This window comes from Caretta caretta, chromosome 2 (assembly GCF_965140235.1).
Source record: "Caretta caretta isolate rCarCar2 chromosome 2, rCarCar1.hap1, whole genome shotgun sequence".
Classification (NCBI taxonomy): Eukaryota; Metazoa; Chordata; order Testudines; family Cheloniidae; genus Caretta; species Caretta caretta.
The window spans coordinates 122,753,679-122,780,364 of NC_134207.1; the positions used below are offsets into that span (position 1 = coordinate 122,753,679).

A 26,686-nucleotide genomic window follows, 5' to 3' on the forward strand; every position below is an offset into this window, starting at 1 on the left:
TTTTTGTTTTTTTAAACAAATCTCCTCCCGGCCCCACTCTCGACTTCATCCTTTAGCAAACAAAAATACATTGTCTCTTCCAAAATGGATTACAAAGCATAAGCTTACTGAACCAAACAAATTACTTTACTAAATCAAAAGAATGCACACCTAATGCTAAAATATATGAGAAGTTACTGTAATAACTTACATTGGCAACAGCATTCTTTTAGTCTTCTCTTTTGTCCGCTATATTTTATCAGGTCTGATCAAATAAATTCTCAAATGAAAGGTGCTCTAAGTGATTTAACAACATTTACGAAGAACTAAACATTCCTGCAACCACCCTCACTGAATGGTCGGTTTTGAAAATGGTTTAGGGCCTTACCACTGAGCAACCACCTACTTCCTGTGCTGCACTACTACAGTTGAAACCAGTAGAGCTACTCAAGCTTGATCCCTTTGGAAGAGAGGTCTGGCAGTACAGCTTTCTTGTGGAAGGGGTCTCAGCCCTCCACCTGGGTCCAAAACTGCTCTGGTGACTTTCAAAACACAATGTCAGGCACACACATTTGCAGGGCCTGCAGGAGAGGGTGGGGTTTCATGGGGATTGGACTTGTGCTGTGGAGAGGAGTAGTGCTTTCTTGGGGACCAAGTTCTGCTGGCTTAAAGGGATAACCTGCTATTTTACTTTACTTCTTGTGATTTGCAACAGGGGCACTTCGAGCTTTGCATAGGTGTGTCTATTGCTGCATGAATCCAAACAAAGTAACTATACAGAAACCCTAAAGCAGAGAGGCTAAGCTATTTGCACGCAGCAATTCTAAGGCAGTAGAGCTGGTCAAAACTGGAATTTCTGTTCCATGGAAAATTCTGACATTTTAAAATTTACACTGCCCAGGGATTCCACAGCCTGGGCTCCTCTATGCCAAGCAGAATTCTGGCACAGTCCTTCCCTACAGCTCAAGATTGGGATCCTCAAATCTACACTCATTTGTTCTATCCGCCTTTCCTTTCCTTAATATAACAGGTTTGGTTTGTTTGTTTTTTTAAACCCAAGTGTATATAGTTACAGTTTCCATGTTTGTGGTTAGGATATCAGATCCTACGTTTTTCATTCCCCCTCCCCCATCTATAACTTAGATCATCACTGCTCATTAACATTCCTCTTTAGAAGCTGTCATTCCAAACTGATACTGGTTTTTGGGACACTGAAGGATTCATAAAAATGAATACTCTGCCAGCAATTCTCAACCACATACCCATATATAAAAGGACAATATTCTCAGAGCAGAGGGCTTAATGAATGGATGGTTTGGAAAAACAAACCATTAACTCTAAACTAGTTGTATATAAAATAAGTTGATGAGCATCCGCAGATAAGTTTCCATCATGCTGATTTAACTTACTGGGCCTACCCAAGGCTATGGCTACACTAGAGAGCATGCAGCTGTGCCGCTATAAGCTCTCTAGAGTAGCCACCCTAAACCAACAGGGAAGAGCTTTCCCATCAACTTAATCAATCCACCCCCAATGAGAGGTGGTAGCTATGTCTATAGGAGAAGCTCTCCCCACCAACATTGCGCTGTCCACACTGGTGCTTAGGTCGGTGTAACTTATGTCACTCAGTGGGGGGGCTTATTCACACCCCTTAGCAACATAAGCTATTACTGATGTAAGTGGCAGTGTAGACATAGCCTGAATCATTATAATTCATCCTCAAACCTCCAGGTGGGTTTGGCACTGCTGGCTACGACGTCAAATTTGTTTCATGTTCCATCAGTGCCCTCTGAGGCCACAGTGCTGGGAATTTACTTAGATACAAGCACTGCCATCTTTCCAGTGCCTGTATTCAAAAACCATTCCATGTGCCTGCAGATATCCCACTTATATCACTATCAGATGGAACCAGAATGTCAAGCATGAAAGCCTAGTCCAAACTTAATTGCTTTTCCTTCACTCTGCCCACACACACCAACCACACCACAAGCACATGAAAAAGTACATCATCAACATAAGAACTTGATTGCACAACCCTCAGACATACCAGAATACAATAGCGAGGAAATATGAATTAACAACAGTTACAGAGATAAAAAAGAAAACTTAAGTCACTGGCAGACACACAAGGAATTCTGTAGCGTTGACAAAGTGCTAAGTTTCCTCTGGGGTAATAAACATTCAGCTCTGGTTGAAACAAGTCACCTTCAGTTGTACAGCGTATTAAGCTGATACCCTTGATAAAGGGTTACTTATTTTTTTCAACTGCAATTCTTTCAGTTCATGTTTTTAAAAACATGAAGTAAAAAGACATTTTCCAGACAAGACCCACGTTCACACTCTCCAAGTCTGAGGCCTAATCCACACTGGCCTTTTTCTCAACTGTCACTGCTGCACTAGTAGATCAGCCAAAGTGTCGTTTTTACTATTGTCTCATCTATACCTTTTCTGATTAGGGTTAGATCAGTGGTTCTCAAACTAGGGGTGCCACTTGTTCAGGGAAAGCCCGGTTTGTTTACCTGCCGCGTCTGCAGGTTCGGCCGATCGCGGCTCCCACTGGCTGCGGTTCGCCGCTCCAGGCCAATGGGGGCTGCGGGAAGCTGCACGGGCCAAAGGATGTGCTGGCCACTCTTCCTGCAGCCCCCATTGGTCTGGAGTGGCAAACCGCAGACAGCGGGAGCCGCGATCGGCCAAACCTGCAGACGCGGCAGGTAAACAAACCGGCCCGGCCCACCAGGGGCTTTCCCTGAACAAGCGGGGCCCCTAGTTTGAGAACCACTGTGTTGGATGACGTGGTAACAATTTACACCCAGGATAGGTCTACATAAATAATCCAACCAACAGTGGAGCTGTGAAGGTGTTAAGAAAAATTCTAGAGTAGACAAGGCCCATGTATCTCCTGGAACAATACTTGACATCACTAGTATCTAAAGGAGATCTCCTTTACAATGCATTGGGATGTCTAGGTAGCAGAGGGAAAACACAGAACCTTGAGTGGACCTAAAGTTGATGTTAGCATGCAAGGGAAGAGAACATTTGGAATCTGTCATTTACATCTTACTTTAAATTCTGAATTTTCTTCTGATTCTTTATTTCAGTCAAATGTTTTTATGGTACTTAATGTTTTTGCAGTTGATTTTAAGATGTGCATGTTATGGTACAATCTCCACCTGCAGCTTCTCTATCTTGCCACAAACAGATGGTAAATCTAATTCAGAAAAGGTTTACCTCCCCACCCCCCATTTCAGAGATGTGAGTAGCTTTCTGAAACTTCTATTTCTTTTTTTGCTCTCCAGGCTTGACTGAGTATATTTTCTTTCTTTTAAAAAAATCTTGAGTAGAAATGTATATTCCTGTTTGGGGAGGGTGCAGGACATTATTTAGATTTTTTTTTTTTTTTAAACAAAATGAATCTATTCTTGTGTGCACTTATGAACATGTTTGCAGGAGCAGGCTCTATGTTCATGCAATGTTATGGTTGAGATTTTATATGTACAAAAGACAGGAAGTTCAAAGTTGTCACCCTGCAACAGCAACTATAAATCTGTCCTTTTGCACACAAAATATAGGCAATATTTTTCTTTACTATACAGGCTGTTAAATTTACTGCAAGAAGTTACAGTTGTTGTGGTAGCCATATTGTTATGTTTCCTAACTTAATTGCGTGTTCGGTGGCTGCAAAATTCCAACCATAATATCAAACAACTCATTCGAATAAACTGGCTGAGCAAACCTGGCATGTACATAGCGCTGAATATGGAGGGCATACTGCAATAATCAAACTTTTAAAATCAAAACCCCATTTCAGCTCCCAGCACAAGCACATTTGAAAGATTCCTTAAAACCATGAAGAATGAAGTTCTATGCTTGGGCAACCTGAACTGAAGAAACCTTTCCTAATGAAAATTAACCTTTTGGCATTACAAATTTTAGTCTAAAGGATAGTTTTCCCCACAGCAAATTACTTAAGTTTGGAATTTATATGCAAACCGCCTCCCCAACCAAACCTGTAGCATTATAACCCTCACATAATGAGCCCTTAAAAAAGAAGATATAACACTGCCTTCATAAAAGATTTATAACAAAATAAGGGCATCCATCTGACTGACATACTACCAATCTTTTGGTGATGAGCCTTGTCTAAATAATGACAGTGAGATTAACAGCTTGGTTTCCCACCCAAGGAAAGCCAGTAGCTGTGCATTCTGCTGTCAGTTTAAAAAACAAACTAAACAGTCTTGTATGGCAAGTCACACGCAGCACTGATGTCACCAGTAAGCCTATGACCATTGTTGATGCATGAAGGTACGAGAAATATAAAAAGCTAAGCAAGGTAGTCCCATCAAAGGCCTCTAGAACCTGCCTCACTCAGATGCTACAAATATGTTTTTAAAATACTTCTTCATGCCACTAGACCATATACAAATTAAAGTACATTTTGAAATGTATGTCTTTAGATTCAGGAACAAAATTACAAAGACTCCAAGGCATGTGAAGCTGCAGTACAGAAATAAAAGGGGAGGGTGGCGGGGAGAATCAAATCAAGTGATGCCACCAACTAAATTAGTGAAACACTGAAAGGCAGGAAAATTTTAGAAGCAGGACCAGAAGAAACCACTGTCAGTTATTTTGACAATCTTATGTGGCAGGTTTTATTTTGTCTGAAAAGAAACAATAAATTTTGGCTTTTGATTCACAAAGAAGCTTCCACACTCTAGGTTAAAATGTTTATTTAAAAATGGCTGCTAACAGGTTTGGGAACATATAGCAAAAAATGGCATCATGTTTCTTTGTAGCTAGATTTCAAAATGTAGGGGTACCGTGGGAGCTTAGTGACAGAAAAAATAAGCATGAGAGCATAAAACCAGAATTAAAAAAATTACTTCTGTTTTAGTGGGTTGGACAGGACATCTGTTCTTAGCACAGAAGGCTCACAGCTTTCAATTTAAGGGACCCTCAGATTACCCTTTCAACTAAGAAATAAAATGAATCAGGTTTGTCAAAAAAGATATTTTTTTTTATTTACCTGTCAGCTTTCAGAAGAAGGTTCGATGGGAGCTCCAGGAGCTGGTTGTGTTGCACATCCAGGACTTCTAGTTGCGTTCGTTCAAACCTCTCTGGTAGCCTTCCTAATCGGTTATGTCCTGCCAGCAGCTTACGCAAACTGTTAGTGCAAAACAACCTTTAAAAAAAATAAAATGTCAAAAATAAGTAATTCTAAATTAGATAAGGACACACTGAGAACTACTACTTTATAGGGGACCAAAGCTTGTTTCAAAAAGTAGTTTATAAACAACTGATTAGCAGAAGTGTGGTTTTAATAATACATGAGACCTTACAATGTCTTCCCACACCCCACCAACCTCTCAGAAAAGGGATGAGTGTTGATAGATTTGGGGGAGGAGGGGAAGGGACAAGGAAGGGTTATCGGATGACTCCACAGGCTATTCCTAGAGAGAGGATGTCACTGGTGAAGTGGGTAATTACCAACAGTGACTTCAGAAAGCTGCACCTGTGGGATCTCTCCAGATAATGAAGGATTAAAAAAAGTGAGAGAAACACCAACCACCCTGAAAAAGTAGCAGTAGCAGCACTGTGCTGATCATGTGCTGACTCATAATCCACTGTGCTGCCCCTCCCGCTTCCATTTTTCTTTTTGTTAATACCAGACTAACATAAAGCCTCCTTTCCAGTTCTACAGGGAATGAAATTTAACTAATCCGCTTTTCTGTCTTGAGCTTTTACAAGCTGCGGATGGCCCAAAGTTCCCCTCACTGCTTCTTTTTGGGCTTGGGGTGAGAATAAAAGGTTTGTTGTGGTCAACTGTAAGTCAAAACCACTAACTGTTCCTACAAAAATGGTTACAGGAATTTAGATATTGGGCCTAAAAAGCCTGATAACACAAACTGATCAAGTTTCAATTTTAAACAGGAAAATAAAATCAAAAGAAAAAAAGATTATTCTTCATCTGCCACCTGTCTTGTAGTCCAGTGACTATACAGTTTAATCAAAAGATGACTGAGCCCCTTTTTGACCTTGCTTTCAAGCAAAGAGTCACATATTACTCAGCATTAGTGTAAACCTTCCTCCCCCTCTTCACAGGAGACCCATAAACTCGCAAAGAATCCTGCCTTCCCTCCCACCCCAATGCATCAACTATTATTATGCAGTGCCATTGTAGGTCATTGGGCAAGTGTGCCAAAGTAATCAATTAAGTATGCTGGCTTTTTCCTTGACAGATGCAGTCAGACACTACAAGTGAGCACCAGTATCAACAGTTCAGGGGAATGATGGCTTGCATTATGTAATTATGAATACAAATCAATGTCACCACTTTCTCTAGCCAAGACAACTCAGCAACAGGGGTAAGTATCTCTGAAATATATTGTTGAACCCATTTATTTTAGTAGTTTTGTTTTGCTTCAACTCTCAATTTTGTTCAAAAATGCCTCTTATAAAAGAAAAAGAATTATGGAATTTTCCTTCTATTTTTTGTTTCTCATAGGCATGGTCAATGTTGTCAACATAAAATGTTTTAGCTAAAATGTAGTAACTAAAGCTGGCCAACAAAACAGAACGTAGCAAATGTGAAAAAAAATTGGAAACAGCTTCTGTCCCAAATCAGGATGGAATATCAAAAGCTTAAAGTTTTCTGTGGAAGCTAAATTGAAAAGAAATATAATCAATTTTGGGAGAACCAAAGTGGAATTTTTTGGCTTGCTCCTTGAGCTACCTGATTACCCAAGTTTCAGAGTAGCAACCCAGCATGTTAGGGAGATGCGGGAACATTGAGACTCCTGTTCTTTGTAAACTCTGCTCCATCTTGACTGTAATCTCCGCAGCTTGAAGGACTATATCTCAGTTATAAAAGGTAAGTGCAACTACAATCTGCTGCAGCTTATTCAAACTGGGTGCAACCCCCAGGCTCCCAGCAAATCACTACTCTAGCTCTTTATTCATCAAAGTATGGACACTTGTTTTTATGGTATTAAGCTTCCTCCAAACAGTGAGCTCTTCATCCACTTAGCATGTCCTGGCACTTCTGTACAATATGGAAACAAATCAACCAGGTTTCCTTTGAGAGTGGGATGGAGTAAGGGGGCAGAAGGGAATGCTCTGAAGACCATATTTATACCTAAGTGCCAGAGGATTTTGTTGATACTGATGATAAACATTTGGGAATGGATATCAAAGCTTGAATCCAGGCCCAAACTTGCCTGAAGTTCAGGGATGTTCAGAGCCAATGTTTTGGGGTGGGCCCATCAATAAGCATAATATCACTAAATTACCTAAGCATATGCTATCAGGAAGAGCTACCGAGGTTTAAGACATGTCCTGGCATTTAATCGGAAGATGGGAGAAGATGCATGCTGATTGTACCTTGGAGCCATTAGTTTCAGCCAATCATTCATCTCCAGAGATGCCCTATGTATGCCTTGATAGTTTTTGCTGTTCTAAAATACAAGTGAAAGGCAACTGGACATATTTTTCTTATGAGTAATGCAGTTTCAGTTGATGTGAACAAAGCATTTCTAGAGAATTAACAGTATGTACGTTAGCCTGCTAGGTTGCTCAAGTCATTTTCTCACATTTCTTTCAGCCTATATTTCTAAATTCTGCCTTTACTTTCTATTTCTAATGCAAAGTCCTTGGTTCACACCACAGTTCTCACCTGGACTAAAATAACCTCCTCTCTGGCTTCCCTAACACTCTTCTTTGCCATGTAATCAACACAGCACCAAAAATCTTCCTTTCCCATGTCTCATCCCTTTGAGTTGTTACAATGGCTCTTTTTCCATAAGAAGTTTGAACTTATCCTCACTTTTATGGATATGCCCCTCATCCCTTCACCCACTCTTCTCACCACATGACTGCTGCCTGTGTCTTCTCCCACGCTCACCATGTCTTTTTCCATGCTGCTCCCTATGCCAGGTATGACAACCCTCTTCCTATGAGCCACACGTTTTCACTCTAATTCCTCCTCAAAACCCACTTTTCACTTTGATTTCCAAACTGACCTCCACTCATGTGTCAGCTAATTCCCGTTGTCTCAAGGTGCTATTTACAAAAGATATGAAAATATTAAGATCCTTCTTCTCTTTGCTATAATTTATATTGGTCTGTTAAGCTAACTCTTCGGGGGCAGGGCCCATCTTTTTACCTGAGAATACTGCTGACTATCCAACAACTTTCTGTACAAACCTAGAAAAGTCCCAGCCCTTTGTTTCAACTATTTGCTGAGTCTTGTCAAATAGGTGGGTAATGTCCTTAAGGGCAGGGATTGCTCTATGTTTCTACTTTGCACCATGGAGCCTTATTTGGGGCTTCTAGGGGAACAGAATTAAGTTGTAATTTCTGAATCTATAAAGCATCATTCAAAGTTATGGTTGTAAATATTTAATAAGGTTTCCTCTCTGAATAGCTGCATAGACAGCTTTAGAACTTCTTTCTGGAATTCAAAGACATTGTTCTCTGCATGAAAATAAAGAAGAAAGGCTGTGCTGAAGCTTATGGCATGACGACAATCCCATGAGGTAAAAATAAAAATCAAAAGATAAAACAAGGTTGTCAGTCAACGGAACACACTAAACACTGAATCAGCAATTATTTTTGAACTTGATTATCCTGTCCCAAGTGACGTAACCTGGTCCGAAGGACTCACCGGGCAGGCAGTTCACGTAGTTGATTGTGGCCAACATCCAGCACTTCTAGTTTTCTGCTGTCACATACCCACTCAGGCAGGCTTTCCAGGTGGTTTCTATGGGGATGAACACAGGGATCAAACGAAGGTGTAGTCCTTAAAGACTGCTACTGACACAATCGAACACTCATCTGTATACACACACACACAAAGCCTGCTGCACACACAGGTCCCAGTGGGAACTGTAGATCCTCTCACTATTGAGAAAACACTGAGGAAAGTAAGATTTTGGTTGAAAGAGGAAACAAAGCAGCCAATTATTTTATAAACTAAACATTATGGAGAAGAGGGTAAGTTTTCAAACTCTACACTGAAAGCATGCACAAAGGTGAAACTGGGCATACATATACTGCAAATACTTTCCTCTTTGCAACTGTAAAGCACCTAGTACAAGGAAAAACAGATATAGCACTTAACTGAATGCTCAGATACACAACTAGGCATCTAACTTAATATAGCTGCATGCAGAATTTTTAAGATTGGGGAACAATATTTCTGACTCCAAAGAAATCAACAGTCCTTTGTCATTCGTGTACTTGTGTCCCCTTTGGATTTATTCAAATAATGATCTTTAACCCAAAAAAGCTAATAGTGATCAAGTCCATACTTTTACTGAAATATCAATTACCTTACAGATATAATCATGAATACCAAATGAATCAAACTATTCCTCTAGAAAAAAACTGAAGAAACGCCATTGCTTAACTGTATGCCAATTTATTATAGAATACAAAAATGAAATCATAAAAAAGTTTCAAAGTCATTGCAAAATCAAATATTCCTTAATATGATTTGTAAGAAATGGAGAACAAAGCATTACAAGCAGCACTTTTCAGTAAATCATACTTACGCATGCAAGTACACTAAGGTTAGATACCCAATTACCCTGATTTATGTTCTTGCACTTCTAAAAATTGATGGCCACTTCCCCAGGCTAGCTCATTTACTGCTGTTCTCCCATTTAAAGTTTTCAATAGCTTACAAGTGACTGAAGCAGTGTTTATTAAGTTAATGGCACTTAAGTGGAGGTTACTTACTGTAACTGGAGGTTCTTCGATGTGTGGTCCCTATCTGTATTCCATACGTGGGTACACATGCATGCCATGCACCCGAGTCTGTAGACTTTAACTGTGTCCGCTGGCACAACTAAAATGTCAAAAGTGGCTCCTAGCAGTGGGCTAGGAATGGGTCACAGGTGTGGTGGTGGAGGGGGCCAGAAAGCAGGGCCTCAGTCTTCTGATGCTTGTGGGGAGGCTCGGCAGGATGCTGGCAGTAAAACACAAGAGGAGAAGGTGGTGACCTTAGTTTATAGGTCTAACTTTAGTGCTTTCTCCTTGGGGCTGGTGACTTATCAGGAACCGGAGAATAGGCCTTAAGTCCCTGAATGAGTAGAGAGAGAGTCAGCCTTTGTGTTAAAGAGGTTGGGCACAAAGGGAAGATCTTTGATATATTCTGCATCTCTTTACAGCCACAATTCCCTCCTTGTACCAATGCCAGTGGCCCAGCTTCTGGATGCTGCAACAACTGCATCCCGCAGAGCCATTTTCACTACCAGCTTGCCACCCTCTAGAAAGGAGAGGAATTGGATTCTGTCCTCAGAGGAAAGTTTGTCCTGAATAGGCTGGCAGGCTAGAGTAGTTATTAAAGTCATACTTGGCTAGGAGAGCCTGGTAATTGGAACTGGAAGAATTGCAAGTCCACAGAGAAGACATTTTCCCCAGGAGGTCCAGTCTCTTAGAGCTCTTGTCTGATGGGGTGGTCTTTAAGTATTGAGACCTATTAGGTTTCGTAGCAGCCTGTACCATCAGGGAGTTGAGAGGAGGGTGGAGAACAGGAATTTAGCTCCCTTTGCTGGAACAAAAGAGCAATTCTCAGCCCTCTTAGATGTGGGGGGCAGGATCCTGGGGTGTGCCAGACCAATCTCGCCACCAGTTCCAATATGGCCTGTTAACAGGGTAAACCACCTTATTGACCCTGGAGGCTGCAGAATGTCCAACAGCCAGTGGTGTGGGTCTTGGACTTCCTCAAGAGATATCTGGAGATCAACAACTGCTCTTCACAGTAAGTCCTGGTATTGCCTATGGTCATCTGGTGGGGAGGGGCAAGAAGGAGAGACCATCTCATCCAGGGAAGAGGAGACTTCCATCGGAAATGTTGGTACCTGCTGTCCCAGTGCAACATCCTCCTCCTCCTCATACACTGATGGAACCAGTTGTTGGAGCAAGGGGGAGGGGACTGGAAAGACTCCTGGGTGTGTCCTGGATGTCTGGTATAGGGATCCCACGGTCCCCAATAGGGCAAAAAAGAGTGGCCAATTGTTTGAGGGGGATCCCATGGCATAGAGAACCACTGGTTCCTAGGGAGGTCGTGTTCATAACAGTAGTGACCATAAATCCTGGCTCAGGTGTCCAGGCTTAGCTCTCTCTGTGGGGATGAAGGACGGATTGGCTCATCATATTTGTCTGAATCTGAAAATTGCTCTTATAATGGTGAAGCTGTCAGTACTGGGGCAATCCCGCCTGATGGTTGTAAGAAAGACTGTTCCTGAGACACCAAAGCAGTCTTCCAGTGTAGCTATGTCCCTCAGGGGGGTAGGCCAGAGAAGATGGGAGTTCTGATGGTCAGCACTGACGGTAACAGTACATCTCTGGTCATGCTGTGTTCTTTGGGAGGACGAGTCGGTACCACTGAGTTGAGAGCTGCACTGGTGGACGGAACTGGCCGTTTACTTATCTGCACGTAAGGGCTTGTAGATTTTAACGGACACTACTTGTCAAAATCTCTGGACTCAGGCGCATGTGTACCCATGTGTGGAACACAGCACTCAAAAAAGCAGCACAACCATAAGTTATCCGTGTTTAGGAAACTACTTGAACACGATTTAAATACTGAGCTTAATAGAGAACTAAACCGATACAGAGGAAGTGCTCAAGAAACCTCCCTGTTACGAATCCAGCCTATCTTTTAACCAATGAAGTTTATACAAAAGTAACTGTAAATAACTCCAGTAGTATGTTTATCACAAAATTAAAGAGAAACAGGCAGAGTGTCCAGTACATAGGACCAGAGATAGGGGGCAGTTGAAGAACTGGGAATAAAATTCAAAATTCCTGATACCTCTTGGGCAACATCAAAACCCTTCCATAATTCGGTATTTAAGCTCAGTAAAACACAGGTGAGCCTTGCTTACTTCACGTGAACTTAACTGACTGATGTAGATGATACAAATAGCAAGAGAAGGCACATCATCCTTCTTACCTAGAAATATCCATAGATGTCAGATGATTTGGAACTGGATACACATCAAGATGAACAAGTTCTGGGAGAAGAAAAAAGACAACTAATTTTATGAAAGGCAAAATAGTCATTTACTGTATTAAGTAGCTTTATTAATTGTGTCAGAGTGTATTGCATATGAAGTGTATTTGCTATGCAGCAGACAATAAAATAATCAAAATGAACCATTTAAAACAGTATTTCCTTAATTTTACAAAAGGAAACAAGTGACTGACATTTTATTTTCCCAACTTCCTCCTACCCACAGCTCCAACCTTTGGCTTTATTTCCTTTATTCTCTCTCTATTTAATAAGACAGCAGAGACAGGCATAAATCTGTGTTACTTTTTCACTAATTAATAAAGTCATTGTTACTGGGTACCAGGAGCAGATGGTCTCCTCTCAGACACAATGGGTCATCTCTTAGATGTGCCATGCTCAACCAGATCCCACAGATATGAAGCACATTCTTCAATTTGGGATTCAGTGACAATGTCAGAGTCATTTGCATTCCTGTGGGATTTTCTTTTTTTAAGCAGCCCAGCAGGCATTTCATAATTATGTACCACTAGTAACAATGTAAGCACTTTTTTTGTTTAATAAGGTTTTTAAAACTAAGACCTATGCAACAAATATTAAGATTCTCAATTCAGAATGAAGGCTGAAACTCACTGTGAGTAATACAAATTACAATTAAGCCTACATAGTGTTCTAAAATGAAGATGTACGTACACAATATGTTACCTTCAGAGTTACAACTTACAAATAGTAAAACGAGCTACGAAAACAGAACAGGGAAGGAGGAGAGAGATTGGACAGTAATAAATTATGTTGGCTGGTTCACCCAGGACCACTTGTGAAGAGTCCCTTGCTTCTGTTTCAGAACAGTCCTTGCCTATCCTATCACTTTTGACTGAAATAAGCAGTTGATCATAACCAAAACGTTGACTGACCATAGGATTTGTAACTGTAACCACAACACAGGTAGGGAGATCTGCTCATAAAAATACATACCACTTTACTAGGTCTCCCAAAAGGCCAATTGTTCAAACACTGCTTACCTCCAGAAAGGAGAAACAACTTCCTTCACTTGCCTTGGCAAGGCAACACACATAGCATATAGGGTAATTAACACTTTCAAGACTCTTCTGACATTGTATAATGTGGAGGGTTAAGACTGGAATTTCTGCCTTCATTCTAAATTTCTATGATGCTGTGTTCTTCAAGTCAGTCACTTAGTGTCATTTGAACATAATTTTTGAAACTTAAAATTACCATTGACGTGATATAGGTCATAAGGTTCTCATTTATCCAAAGGTCATATTAACAGACCCCTTGATTAAGTCCAATTATCTGTATTCCACTTAATAAGCATTCATTCTGCTGTAAGAAAACCAGATAACGAAAGGACAGACCTCAACATGATAGCCTTAAAAACAGCCTTACCATTTGAAAAGGCATAAAGAGCTTTGAGAAAATATCCACTGATTTTGAGGGTCACCAGCTGGTTCCGTTCACAGTGCAGCACTTCGATGTTGTTGAAAACTGTTGCATCGAGCTCACACAGTTTATTGTCTCGTAGGTCTAACTGGGTCACATGATGCAGGAAGTCTACTTCATCTGCCACCAGCCTCCTAATTACATTCAATCTTGCAAAGGGAGGGAAAAATAAGAGTTGCTAGTACACAATTACTACACACTCCCCTCTGGCAGGGTAGAGGAAAAGATCAACTTTGCACTCCAATTAAGCTATTCCATGATGTCCAGGACACAATGATAAGCCTCAGGATCCTGACCTACTTCCATTGTAATTGGTTTTATTCTTCTCTCTTCTTTGGGATATCTTTAAACAGGATGGTTCAGCTCTTATCAAATCTACTGTTATACTGCGATAACAACACAGACCTCTTTTGAAGAATGCTTTGAGATCTACCGAGCACGGCGTAAGAGCTAGTGCTATTATTATGGTGTCTAACACAATAAAGGTGGTCTTGCTGTGATTTACTCAAAAAGTAAAACCTTAACAGTTTGGCTAGCCTTCAAAGAACCACAGTAGTCATCTGCTAGACAGGCCGAGCAGATACCAGTACGTACCGTGCTGAAGTGAGAAGCTGAAAATACTGGGAGTCTGACTTACTGAAAGGCAAGATCCAGAATTCTAAATTCCACACACCATCACTCACATCTCACTTCACCACCTTCCAAGGCAACCAAATACCAAGTCAGAAGAAAGCGTACTGAACTCAAAAGGTAACGAGGGGAGAGGATCTAGAAGTAAGGGCTTATCTAACCCAGTGAATTAGTATGCAGCAAGTCTGGGTATGAATCTACAGTGCACCAGCCTGCCACACACTAACCCACTGTGTAGACAAGAACAGTTCTTACTGCTTTACTGTTTTCAATGTAGCAGTTACTAGACTGAAGCCAGCCAGTTCTCAATGACCTCCCCAGGAATTGTTATGAACATAGAGATGATCTATAAAAAGGAGCAACAAGAAGATTTCAGTGCACTTCAAAAAATTGTCTTAGCAGCGAAACCTAACTTAAAAAAAAAGTCAACACAGCTTGGTGTTTTTAACTAGACAGGAAATGCTTTTCCCTGGTTTCACTGCAGCATTATACATATCATGTAGCAGATAGGGTTAATGAACAAATCCAACACAAAACACTCAAGCTGGTGAAGTACTACATTCATTATTTAAAAAGTGATATTCATCTCTTGGGGTACAAGGAAGCAGATGACAGAGATGGGCTCCGAGCAGCAGACTTTTCCAAAGTTCAGGATATTTTGACACACTATTTTGGTTCAGGCCTATTTGTACTATGAGGCCACCGAGTAATATTATTAATGTTCAAAAGCTGAGCTTGGTACAGCCATCATGGATTTCATGATTTTCCTTTCTTACTTCGAGCAGTATAAACCTGGTTGGCTAATAGACAGTAAAAGCTCAATGACATTACATGGATAGGAATGGATCACTGGATGCACAGTGAACACTCACATTTCTCCTAAAGATCAAGAGCTTCCTCCTCCCTCTCCCCATCACCAAATGACCAAAGAGTTCAAAAAAAAAAAAAAAAAAAGAATGATTTTTAAAAATCAGTCATTATAATGAGAGTTGGTTCCTGGATGGCAGCTTGTGTATCCAATATTATTCACTGTTACCATAGGATATACAGTCATTGCTATGTAAAGCGAATGAAAAAACTAGAAGGGTCATTTGAGTACAAACCAATCTGCAAAATTTTCCTCCTTACAAAAAAAATTAGCCCTATTATTGGAGGTGTTTAGCACCTCTGAAAATCATGCCATATGTTCCACAGTATCATAAAAATGAAAGACTGGAAGGGACCTCGATTGACTATCTAGTCCAGTTCCCTGCACTGAGGAAGGACTAAGTATCTCTAGATTTCCCTGATAGGTGTTTGTCTAACCTGTTCTTAAAAAACCTCCAATGACAGAAATTCCACAAACTCCCAAGATAATTTGCTCCAGTGCTTAATTACCCTTACAGTTAGGAAGCTTTTCCTAATGTCTAACTGAAATCTCCCTTACTGCAGTTTAAGCCCATTACTTCTTGTCCTGTCCTCAGTGCATAAGGAGAACAATTTATCACGCTCTTTGTAACAGCCTTTTACATACTTGGAAGACTTATGTCGCCCCTCTACTCTAGACTAAACACATCCAGTATTTTCAATCTTTCCTTGTAGGTATGTTTTCTAGACCTTTAATCATTTCTGTTGCTCTCTTGTTTCTTCTCCAATTTTGTCTTTCCTGAAGCATGGTGCCTAGAACTGGACACACTACTCCAGCTGAGGCCTCCTTAGAGCTGAGTAGAGAGCGTTTCTAGGACTTGCACCCTTTTCACAATGACCAGTCTGCCTTCTCCTAAATGAGCTGCACTTAGTAAAGTGTGTTGATTATCAAATTGATTTTTCACATCCATTATTAGAACTTGAGTTTTAAAGAGAAGCCCACATACAATTTTAAAAAGCAACTTTTTTTAAAAAAACAGATTAAGGGTCCATTTGCAATATCTGAATACTTTCCTCATGGATCCATCATTGTACTGGCCCTTCTTCATTGCAAAGAAACCGGGCTATGTGACAACGCGATATCCAGTACATTTCAGTTATATTAACCTAGTTTCCAAAAAGCACTCTGAAATCCAGTTTTGTTTGGAACCTTGCACTCCTTTGCTCATCAGCATTGCAGCAGTGCCATGAAGGCTATCCCTCCCCCAGAGCCTGATTGGTTAGGATTGGACAGGGACTGGAGAAACTGGCCTCTCCACCCACACAGAGCCCTGGCTGACTAGAAAACTGGCAGGGAAACTCCATCCTTACTTCGGTGCTAGCTCTCTTCCAAGTGGTGGAGAGGGACCATGCTACCACTAAAAGAACACAGCAGGCCAAAAGTCTGAACTTGGAGCTCAGGAATTGTCCTAAGGAGCAATCTAAGCATGCCGTAAGAATTGGATACTATCCAAAGGGAAGAAGATGACTTAATCCATGACCGAGGCTGAGGCTCTGAGGGGCCCTGAGACAGTTTGTGATTGATGGAGGGAGACTTCCTTTTAAGCATTTTGGATTTATGTCATACTCCTAATGACTGCTCTATTTAATGATATTGGGATTCTGTTCATGCTAATAAATGCATTGGGAGAGAGCTGTGCACTGGAGTGATTCCTGGGTGAATTCATGCTTCCCCAAAGGTTGTAAGAATTTGAAACAATCTAGCAGAGAGGGGAGCCCCACCACAGTTGTTTATATAGAGGACTTGTCAACACACTGCTGAGATCATCAATAAAATATTACATATGATGAATTTGGCTAGGTATTGTCCAGATAACTAATCTGTGCAGTATCATATTTTTGTTCTCTCCCCTTTACTGCCCACTTGTTTGTCTAGTCCATCTGTTATTCCTTGTCTTTTAAGTTGTAAGCTCTTTCAGACAGAGGACTATCATTTATTGTATGTTTATACACTACTTGCACAATGAAACCCTGACCTGGTTGGGCGTGTCAGTGATTTTGCAAGGTGTTTTTTTGTTTTGTTTTCGTTTTTTAAATTTACAGATTTTTTTTTTTAAACATTAAATCCTTTATTTCCCTAACCCCCACCTTTTCCCAAGAGAGTTCTAGTCATCGTAAGCAGTGTGAGTTTGTATAGTATGATTTGAAATGTGGTATGATGAACTAATATAAACAGCATCACACCCAGGGCCAACTATCACCATGTAAAAGTAACTTCTACACCAATAATTCAAGTTTGCTTATTTTCCCCTCAAGTGTTTACCTTAGATCCACATGTTTAACATGAGGCATTCTTCTTAATGTCTGTAGGTTGAGGGTCTCCATACAGTTTCCAGACATACAAAGTTTATCCATGGCAGTCAGCTTCTCTAGTACCCCTGGAATGTCCGTGAATTCATTGAAGGAAAGACTCAGATAGTTGAGCTGATGTATACTCTCCAATTCAGCAGGAAGGGACTGGAGAAAGTTACCATCCAGCAAAAACGTCTGCAAACTAGGGGAAAAATAAAATGACCCTTTAAACTACATTTCCTGGTACCGAACATGTATTCAGCACAAATCGTGTCAACTAAGGTTACAGAAAACTAAGGTAGTGAGAAAAAAGTTTAAAAAGGTAAGCATAACATAGGTGTGCAAAAATATGACAAAAATCTTACAAGCTCTGCTAATTCTGCACCGTGGACCACAGCTGTGTCACATCTTCAAAGGTTTCCAGAATTCCCACTTCTCTTGCACGTACTGCAGCCTTCTTTAGATCTTACACAATTAGCTTTGTTTATACAACAAATGGATTTTAAATTCGTCTTCCCAGTATAAATAAAGCTATTTTAAAAATTTCATTGAGAATAGAAAAGCTAGGAACAAAGACAACTCTTCCCCCACCTGCTGTTTCTAATTGCTCAACATGACCATAAAAGCAAACTCTCTGTGACAAACAGTGCAGCAAGTTAGAGAGTGTATACATACATATAGTAAGACATGCATAGGGGTTCACAATCTTCTATTGTCTGTATCAATAGGATCCCACTGAGTACGTACATTAAGTTTAAAAATACGTACTTGTGCATATCGCCTACAGCTGCTGGAACTCTTCTGAGAGCATTACAGGACACATTGAGTTCAGTCAGGGTTGGAATACTGCAAACTGCCAATGGGAAGTCTCCTAAATGATTACTGGAAAGGTTAAGGCTCTTCAACTTTGTGAATCTATAATAAGAAACAGAGGAAAACACACTTTAAGAAAATGGAATATAAAATGCACCAAGTTACTACAGTTGTCTTGTAGTAACTGAAATATAACGTACATTTGATTATTTGAATGCTGCTGGTGTGCATTTCAAGTCTGTACTTTCTGGGTGTCATACACAGATTTGTAGGCTCAGTTAAAGATACTTAAGTGGGCCACTGAAAGTTTGTTGATTCCCTTGATGTCAAAGCACCATTTGATATAGGCAGAAGAGGGAAACCAGAGTGAAACACTAAATACATTTTCTACAAGTGCATCAGAGTGCAATATTCACCCCCATCCTGTCAGAACAGTATGGTAGATTTTACTTTTAACAATGTCTTCTGTGGAGTTTGATCTTGCACTGAAGTACTACTGTATACTAACATGCTTCATGCTACAGGACCACCCATATAGTTAGCAGCATCAGTTATCAGGTGCATGGTTCCCTCTACATAAGCCCTTTCAACTGAAAACCCTGTGCTGCATGGCTCAGTTTTGTTCATCTGTGCAGACTTCATATCTCAACTGGAAAATTCTTAATAGATTTTTATGTTAATTTGAACTGAAAGGGAATATCCATTACAGTAAACTTAAATTTAGCAACACTTTTGGTAATGGAAGAAGCACTTCTTTAAAATCTCAATTCTGCATATCTGCAGACAAGGGTGCCTGCAATTACACTGATTTCATAATTTTATCCTCCTGACACATGTCATGGGATTCCTAAAAACTTCGGTCTCTCATATCTCTTGAAAGGAAAACTTGCATATGCAGCCTACACTCACCTTGTTAAAAATGCAAAAATACTGGTTAAAAAAAGAGAGGACAATCCAATTAGCCAGCCTGCATGTGCAGCAACATTGTTATGGTTGCCTAACAACCTCTGGGAGGAGTGCCTAAAGGCAACTAACTGGATGAATGAAAAGATCTGTGTCAGAGCCAATAGATGAGAGGAAGCTCTTTTCTGGCATGGCTAACTAATGCATTTTATTCAGACTTCATTTTCCCATCAGTAAATCTCAGTTCCTTTGTGTTCTTATAGAAAGTCAGTGAAAATGGTACCACACCTACTGACACTAACTGTATAGACAAAAAAGAGCTCTAAAAGCATGCGATTAGAAGTCTGCAGCCCGGGGACTGCCCAGACACATTAATATCCTAAAATAATTTGTTCTCCAATTAGAAAATTAGGACAATCAAAGCAATCAAAAAAGTGTTACAAAATAAAAACTACAAAAAGATTAAAAAAGATAGGGAACAATCCAATTAGCCAGCTTGCATGCTGACTAACACAGAATATGCAGCCACTGACAAAAACTTTCCTCCATCAAGATATAAACAATGCCTTCAGACTATAGTTAGACTTTAGATCAGAGGGGAGCAAACTACAGCCCGCAGGCCACATCCGGCCCGCAAGACCCTTCCCTCTGGCCCTTAAGCTCCGAACATGGAGTGGGGTCAGGACAGGCTTGCGGAGGAGCCAGCCCAACGCCCCAGCAGTGCTGTGAGTGGGGCAGAGGCTAGCCCCTGACCCCTCCCCTTCCGCTCCCCTCCTTCCCTGCCTCCCTTGCAGTCACAGTTCCCCCAGCGCCTGGGCAACGTGGCTGCAGCTCCGGCTGGACGGCACGGCTATAGTGCTGCCAGACCTGGTGCTCCAGGGCAGCACGGTCAGGGGGATGTGCAGGGGGGCAGTCAAGGGACCTGGGCTCTGCTGCCGGGGACAGGGGCAGAGCAAGCCAGGGCCCCCCCTCCACCCCAGCATGCTTGTCCCCTGTCCCCAGCAGTCAAGCCCAGACAGGGAGCAAGCCCTGCCCGACTGTCAGGGAGAGCAGCCAAATGAGCAGGGGAAATGCACAGGGAAAGGACTGAGCCCCACTTTCCCCCACCGCACAGGGGAGAACTGGGAAGGTTGGATGGAGGCAGGGGATCCCAAGGGAGCTGTCAGGGGGTGGAGAGCAGGGGAGATTGGCTAGGGAACGGGCATCCCGGGGGCAGAGAGCAGGGGTGTTTGGATAGGATGCGGGAGTCCTGGGGGACAGTCAGGGGTGGGGGTTCCGGGGGGCTGGATAGGGGGCGGGGGCCAAGCCACGCCTTGCTGTTTGGGGAGGCATAGCCTCCACCAACCTTCCCTACCTGGCCCTCCATACAATTTCTGTACCCGATGTGGCCCTAGGGCCAAAAAGTTTGCCCACCGCTGCTGTATATATATCAAAGAGGAGGGGCTATGTCACTGGAAGCTGAGACAGTGAAGATGTGTAACATTTACAAAGGCTTCAATGACAATGGTAATACTGGTTCAGACCAGTGGTACGTCTGGCACTATATCCTGTCTTCTGACAGTGGCCAGTTCCAGATGCTTCAGAGGGAATCAATAGAACAGGGCAATTATCAAATGATCCATCCCCATCATCCAGTCCCAGCTTCAGGCAGACTAAGGGATACCCAGAGCATGAGGTTGCGTTCCTGACCATCTGGCTAATAGCCATTGATGGACCTATCCTCCAGGAACTTGGCTAATTCTTTGTTGAATCCAGTTATACTTCTGGTCTTCACAACATCCACTGACAATGAGTTCCACAGATTGATTGTAGTTTGTGTGAAGAAGTACTTTCTTATATTTATTTTAAACCTGCTGCCTATTAATTTTCATAGGTGACCCCTGGTACTTGTGTTATGGGAAAGAATAAATAACACCTCCTTATTTACTTTCTCTACCCCATTCATGATTTTATAGACCTCTATCAATTGCCTCTTTTCTATGATTAACAGTCCTAGTCCTTTTACTTTCTCCTCATATGGAAGCTTTCAATAGCGCTAATGGTTTTTGTTCTTCTTAATACTTTTTCCAGTTTTTTGAAATGGGGTGACCAGCATTGCATGCAGTATTTAAGGTGTGGGCATACCATGGATTTATATAGTGTCATGATATTTTTTCTCTCATTATCTACCCCTATCCTAATGGTTCCTAACATTGTTAGCTTGGACTGCCGCTGCACACTAAGAGATGTTTCCAGAGAACTATCCATGACTCCTTCAAGATCTCGAGTGTTAACAGCTAATTTAGACCTCATCATTTTGTATGTACAGTTGGGATTATGTTTTTTAACCTGAATTACTTTGTACTTATCATCAACACTGAATTTCATTTGACCTTTTTTTGCCTAGTCACCCAGTGAGAAATAGATGGTTGAGGTCCTTCATTCACCAGGGTAAGCTTTCCACTTGTCAGCTTCATTTCACACCTCTAGCTGATCAACAGGAAAGTGTTATCACGATGTAAGGAAGAAAATCAGTTAAGGGATTACATCTCAGTGATCCAGTGATAAAACTTCATCATTACTTCCCCCTCAGGCTAGATTGCACCAAACACTAACATGAGTGGGATGCATAACGGACCCAGACTTGTATAGAAATAATATTTCAACGTAACTTCAATTTGCAATAAGAGGGGAGATGGAGGGCAGAAGAGAGAAAGTGACAGTCAATACATCTACAACCATGGAGAAACTCTAAAACAAACATTACATTTTTTTAATCAGCCATAAGAAAATTAGCCTTATGTGCTGATTATTACACTGGCTATGGCCTCAGAGCATTGCCAGCTTGAAGACTTACAAGAGGAGATTCAAAACACACACAAAACTAGTGTTCTTTGAATAACATGAAATTATCAACAGGTAGATACTTAAACTGCTTCTTGAGTATGTTTCGAACATCACACGGAAGAGAATAATGATTGCTAAATTACACTTAAAGAAAAGTTGGAAGGAAGGACTGTATACTTTGAATTATCCCCCCATTAAAGGGTAATTTAAGATGAGCAGAGGGGAGAGGTGTTGTTTATTTCCGTCTGTGTGTTCTCTCAGTTCCAAGATGCTGAAGCCACGTTCTTCATACAGCAGTGTAAATTATTCAGCAGATATATTAGTAATGACGGCTGGTGGGCAGTTGCTCAGAGAATAAAGATAGTAAGTCAAGCTCACATCTTAGTCACCTGCTTCACATTTATTAACAACAGCATGAATCCCTAATGGTCTAGGGTGTTTGTGTTATTATGGAGCATTGCCAAAAATGAACTGATCTGAAATACTGACTTTGCTTCCAATGTTTTTTATATTTAGAGTTATACCATTAACATACATTGTCACTGATACAATTAGGATACCATGAAGATATGTAAATGACTACAATTCTCTGTGGACTAGTTTGCACAAGGAATCAGGCTTTAATTTAAGTGGGCTTAAAGAATTAAATATCCACTGTTTCCGTTTCTCCTAAATTATTACATTGTGCTGACAGTATTAACTAGAAAAGTGGTGACAAGCAACACTGGTGCCTTTGCAGCATTCCTTGGTAGGGAGAAAACTCCACAATGTACATCATTTGTTAACTACTTGATGACATGCTGATTCCATAATTCAAGATGTGTCATTTTCTCCCTCCTGTCTTTAGACTTTTGCCATTCTTCAAAAAAAAAAAAAAAAAAAAAAAGCCACTTGCAGAATTGTGCTTCCTTCCTCTCCTGAACACACCAAGATCAGAAAACTTGATTCTGAGCCTTCTATAATTTCCCTGACCAAAGAGAGTCCTAACTTTAAACTAGAGCAAAATACGGACATGTCAACTCTGGTCTTTGAACATGCAAGATGATTGAACACTAATTGTTCTAACTGAGCCAAATTATGTCCACATTATTTGTTCTTGAAGCTGCCAATTTAGGAGAGACTCTAGTTTGACATATACGAAAGCGGGGGGAGGGGGGGCAGGGGGGCTCAACAAGCCAAGTTCTCTTTCACAGTAATATGTGCACGTTTATCACAGTTTCTAATTTTAGGATTCTGATCCACTGGAAGTGTACAAAAAAGGAATATTGATTATACTACATAGAATTCGTGTTCCAATATGTTTGAAATAAGGGTCACAGTAAAGCTGGCTATGTGCTGTTAGTCAAGCAAAGCCATAGCAGTTGGCCTGACATACCCAGTTTGTCTGATTCTTATCAAAAAGTGTTTATACAAAAGGTGATTTTTACTATATCCAACCAGGATACCTAGAGTAATAAGGGACCAAACATGAAAGAAAACAACATTCCCACTGATTTTTGGTATTTGATGCATCTATTTTATGGTTACAATAGAACATCATTTCAGACAGAAAAAAAAAAGTTCTCCTCCTCAACTCCAGCAGAACATTGAGAGCACTAGCTAGCAGTCAAGCAGGATGTGGCAATTAAGTATTGGAACAGAACCTACCTCTACGCCAAAGGTCTGCTACATTGGCTGGCAATCTCATTACAAGTATTTGCCAAATAGCTTACATGCTTGTTAAATTTCTTTCTTACTACTAATAATCCAAGTTACTGTCTCTTTTAGCTGTCGTCTCAGACCCTCCTAGACCATAGTGTTAATGCCTCCCCAAAGGATTAGTTACCCTAGAGCCAGAAATACAAGACAGACAGCATCTCTTTTCCCTTTAAGGTATAGTCATTAAGACTTTAAAGTAGCCATGCAACTGTCAGGATCAAAGCTTTATGAAGGCCCCTGCTACTCTAGCTCTCTCCAGATAGGAAAACCCTTCCCTGAAGCTAGATGTCTCAAAGACTGTGCTAAATGGATCCATTCAATCTTTCAGCAATAATCCAGATGCAGAGGGTTATCATTATCCTGCTGAAGTCAATGAAAACATTCCCACTGGGTTAATACACCCAGGATTTCACTCCAGATGCCAGAGAAGAAGGAGAGTGCTTCAGATCTCCCCTCCATTTTGAAGGCAAAGTTATTATACTGGCTCCAATGCATCTGAGAACGGGGATGACAACACACAAAAGCAAACAGGGAAAATAATCCCAAAACAAGGAACAGACAGAGATAACTGATTAATTTTAGGGTAAGGATTGTATTTGAGTTTGTTTTGGCTACCAAACCAATTAACAATCATAGTTAATTGGATGAGTAACTAAAACTCAAATATAACCCTACCTCCTAAAAATGTTTTCAAATCCCCATGCAAACAAACAAAACAAACTAAAGTTAAGCCCCAGTCCTTGGTAGTTTTACTGCATTTTTACTAACACTACAGGGACCCTGCCATTTTTTTCTCAATCCAACACAGTAAAGGGCGCTTGGGTTCGTGAAGATGAACTTCAAAGTCTCTATATGCAGACAAAAGTATATCTTTCACTGAAGACTATACAAAGGAAATGTAGCTCACTGCACAAAGAGCAACTTCAAACTTTAGTGGCTCACTTTTCAAAACATACAAATAGCCACAGATGTTAAATCAAACTAGGACTACATCCAAGTCAAAAGCAGCTTTTATTCTATTATAAAAATCAGCCAGACCATAAAAAGATAAATATTTTGTTAATGGAAACAACCTGAAGTTATATGGTGCTTTACACAGAAGCAGGATTTAACAATTCTCAATTTCTGCAATAGCCTATTGCAAACTACTTACTTGGGGAAAGACTATTCTCACCTGCAAAGAAAAGGAAATCCTAAGGGATGAAAGTAAAAATCTATACTTATCTCCACACTGGAAGTCTATCTTCAGAACAAAGGAGCTAGAGGAGCTAGCAACAGCTAATCATAGCCCTGCTGGCCCAGATAAAAGGAGCTGCCTGGCCTTAGCAGGTCAGTTCCTGGCTGGGACCAGAGGAATAATGAAATGTGCTCCTTTCTGGCCTGGAGAGAGAAAAAAACCTGGCCCTGAAATGGGTTGGAAATAAAAAGGTAGGACAAGGCCCAGGGAAATAGCAGCAACGGATTCACGCAAGCAGGACGTAGCTGCCGTGTATAGGGGTGCCGGGGATGGAATCTGAAGTAGTGGGCAGTCCAGGTTCCCCAACCCGTCACAGGTAAAGTGGTGTAAACTCTAACAAGGGGACATGCCTCATCAGGGAGCACGAAAAAAGGGGCTGAATGTAAAGAGCCTAGAGCCGGGGCTGAAAACCCTAGCCCAAGGAAACAGACTGCTTATTTGCTGGACTCTTTAATATGTTGGAAGGGGTTGATTTGGACTTTGAGACTCAGCCAGAGCACCAAGCCATTAAAGACCCATCACGGTCGGTCAGTAACCTGCAGGAGGAACCAGGGCAAAAAGGATTGCAGTTCCTTACCCAGATGATTGGAGGCATTCAAGGTGAGTGCCCCTTTGCAGACGGGTATTGCCAACCTGACAATTACAAAACCAGTGTGTTTTAAACTGCAAGCAGACTGCTTGGAGAGAGACCCTTCTCTTTCAGGAATCTCTTCTTAAATAACAAGAGTGCCAAAATAGGAAAGCTTTTCAAATTATTATGATTACATACAAAGCTCCCCACGCAAGACGCTTTTTCAACAATCTCCAACTCTTCCTTGCTATAGTAAATTTTCTTGACACCCAGTTTCTGTTATTAACAAGCAAATAATCCAGCTACTACTGTAACCAAAATAAAAACTGTATTCAATTAAGCATATATAACGATCATATGCAGAATTTCAATAAGATGGAGAGCAAAAACTCCACTCCTCTATTCCAGAATGCAGTATGCTTTTCAAAAAAAACACGATCAAGAAAAAAGTTTACCGTATGATTTAAACTAGATTTGACCCGAATCCTAGCCTGCCAAGTATATGTAAATTAGAAAGGCTGTCCAATTAAGTTAGTGGTTGAGAACACCAATCAATGTGTTTTCATACTAACCATATGTGATTACAAGATAAAAGGGAATATTAAATGCAAATAAACTAGTGAAGATTTTAATCTCCAACTTATTCCTATCTAATAGCAAGTAGCATAATATTTTATGCTCAGGAAATTCAGCTGTAATTTTTCGATATACTGCTATGACAATTACTGAAGGCAATATGCCTCTGCTATTTAAATGTACTGGTCCAGATATTACATTTAAAACAAGCTTAACAGCAGAAGAAAAAATAGGAATGAGCATCCAAATCAATTTTACTAGGTATTTATTAGGTACTGAGAGAGAAAAATACTTTATCAAAGAGCCAAGCAAAAATAAAAATAAGTCCAAACAAATTTAGAACTTGCTCTTGAATACAGAAAAAGTGAAAAAATGTTTTTCACTTGAAAGTACAGGGGGAATTTCAGTTGGGCAGAATATAAATACTTACCCTAGAAATGAGCCGGAAAGACTAGAATGACATCTCTGCTCTTGCAAAAAGTACCACAGGATCTTTTATTGATCACAAATAGTCAGTGCATCACTTTTGTACAACTCCTATTCCTGAATAGTCATATCATGAGGACACAGACAAGGACAACCAGCGGATGTGATGTGAGATCACTAGCAGATTAACAAAAAAACTATAAACTGTATTTAAAAAAAGGGGACAGATTCCTCTTCAATTAACCATTCAGAAAGGGAGAGAGTGACAGATAATCTGAAATGGTAAACTAACTTGCATTAAAAAAAGGAGTACTTGTGGCACCTTAGAGACTAACCAATTTATTTGAGCATA

The 26,686-nt window shown here is 40.7% G+C and overlaps 1 protein-coding gene across 1 annotated transcript in view; it reads right to left on the minus strand.

The window, feature by feature from the left end:
* The window catches only part of PHLPP1 (PH domain and leucine rich repeat protein phosphatase 1), a 220,325-nt gene that overhangs the window by 33,242 nt on the left and 160,397 nt on the right, over positions 1-26,686 (minus strand). Inside the window, exons 5-10 of the mRNA XM_048839707.2 lie at positions 18,053-18,199; positions 17,256-17,486; positions 13,403-13,605; positions 11,939-11,999; positions 8,642-8,737; positions 5,006-5,161 (exon numbers count right to left, since the gene is read on the minus strand). Of these exons, the coding sequence (XP_048695664.2) occupies positions 5,006-5,161; positions 8,642-8,737; positions 11,939-11,999; positions 13,403-13,605; positions 17,256-17,486; positions 18,053-18,199 (894 nt within the window). The remainder of the gene's footprint in view (positions 1-5,005; positions 5,162-8,641; positions 8,738-11,938; positions 12,000-13,402; positions 13,606-17,255; positions 17,487-18,052; positions 18,200-26,686) is intronic.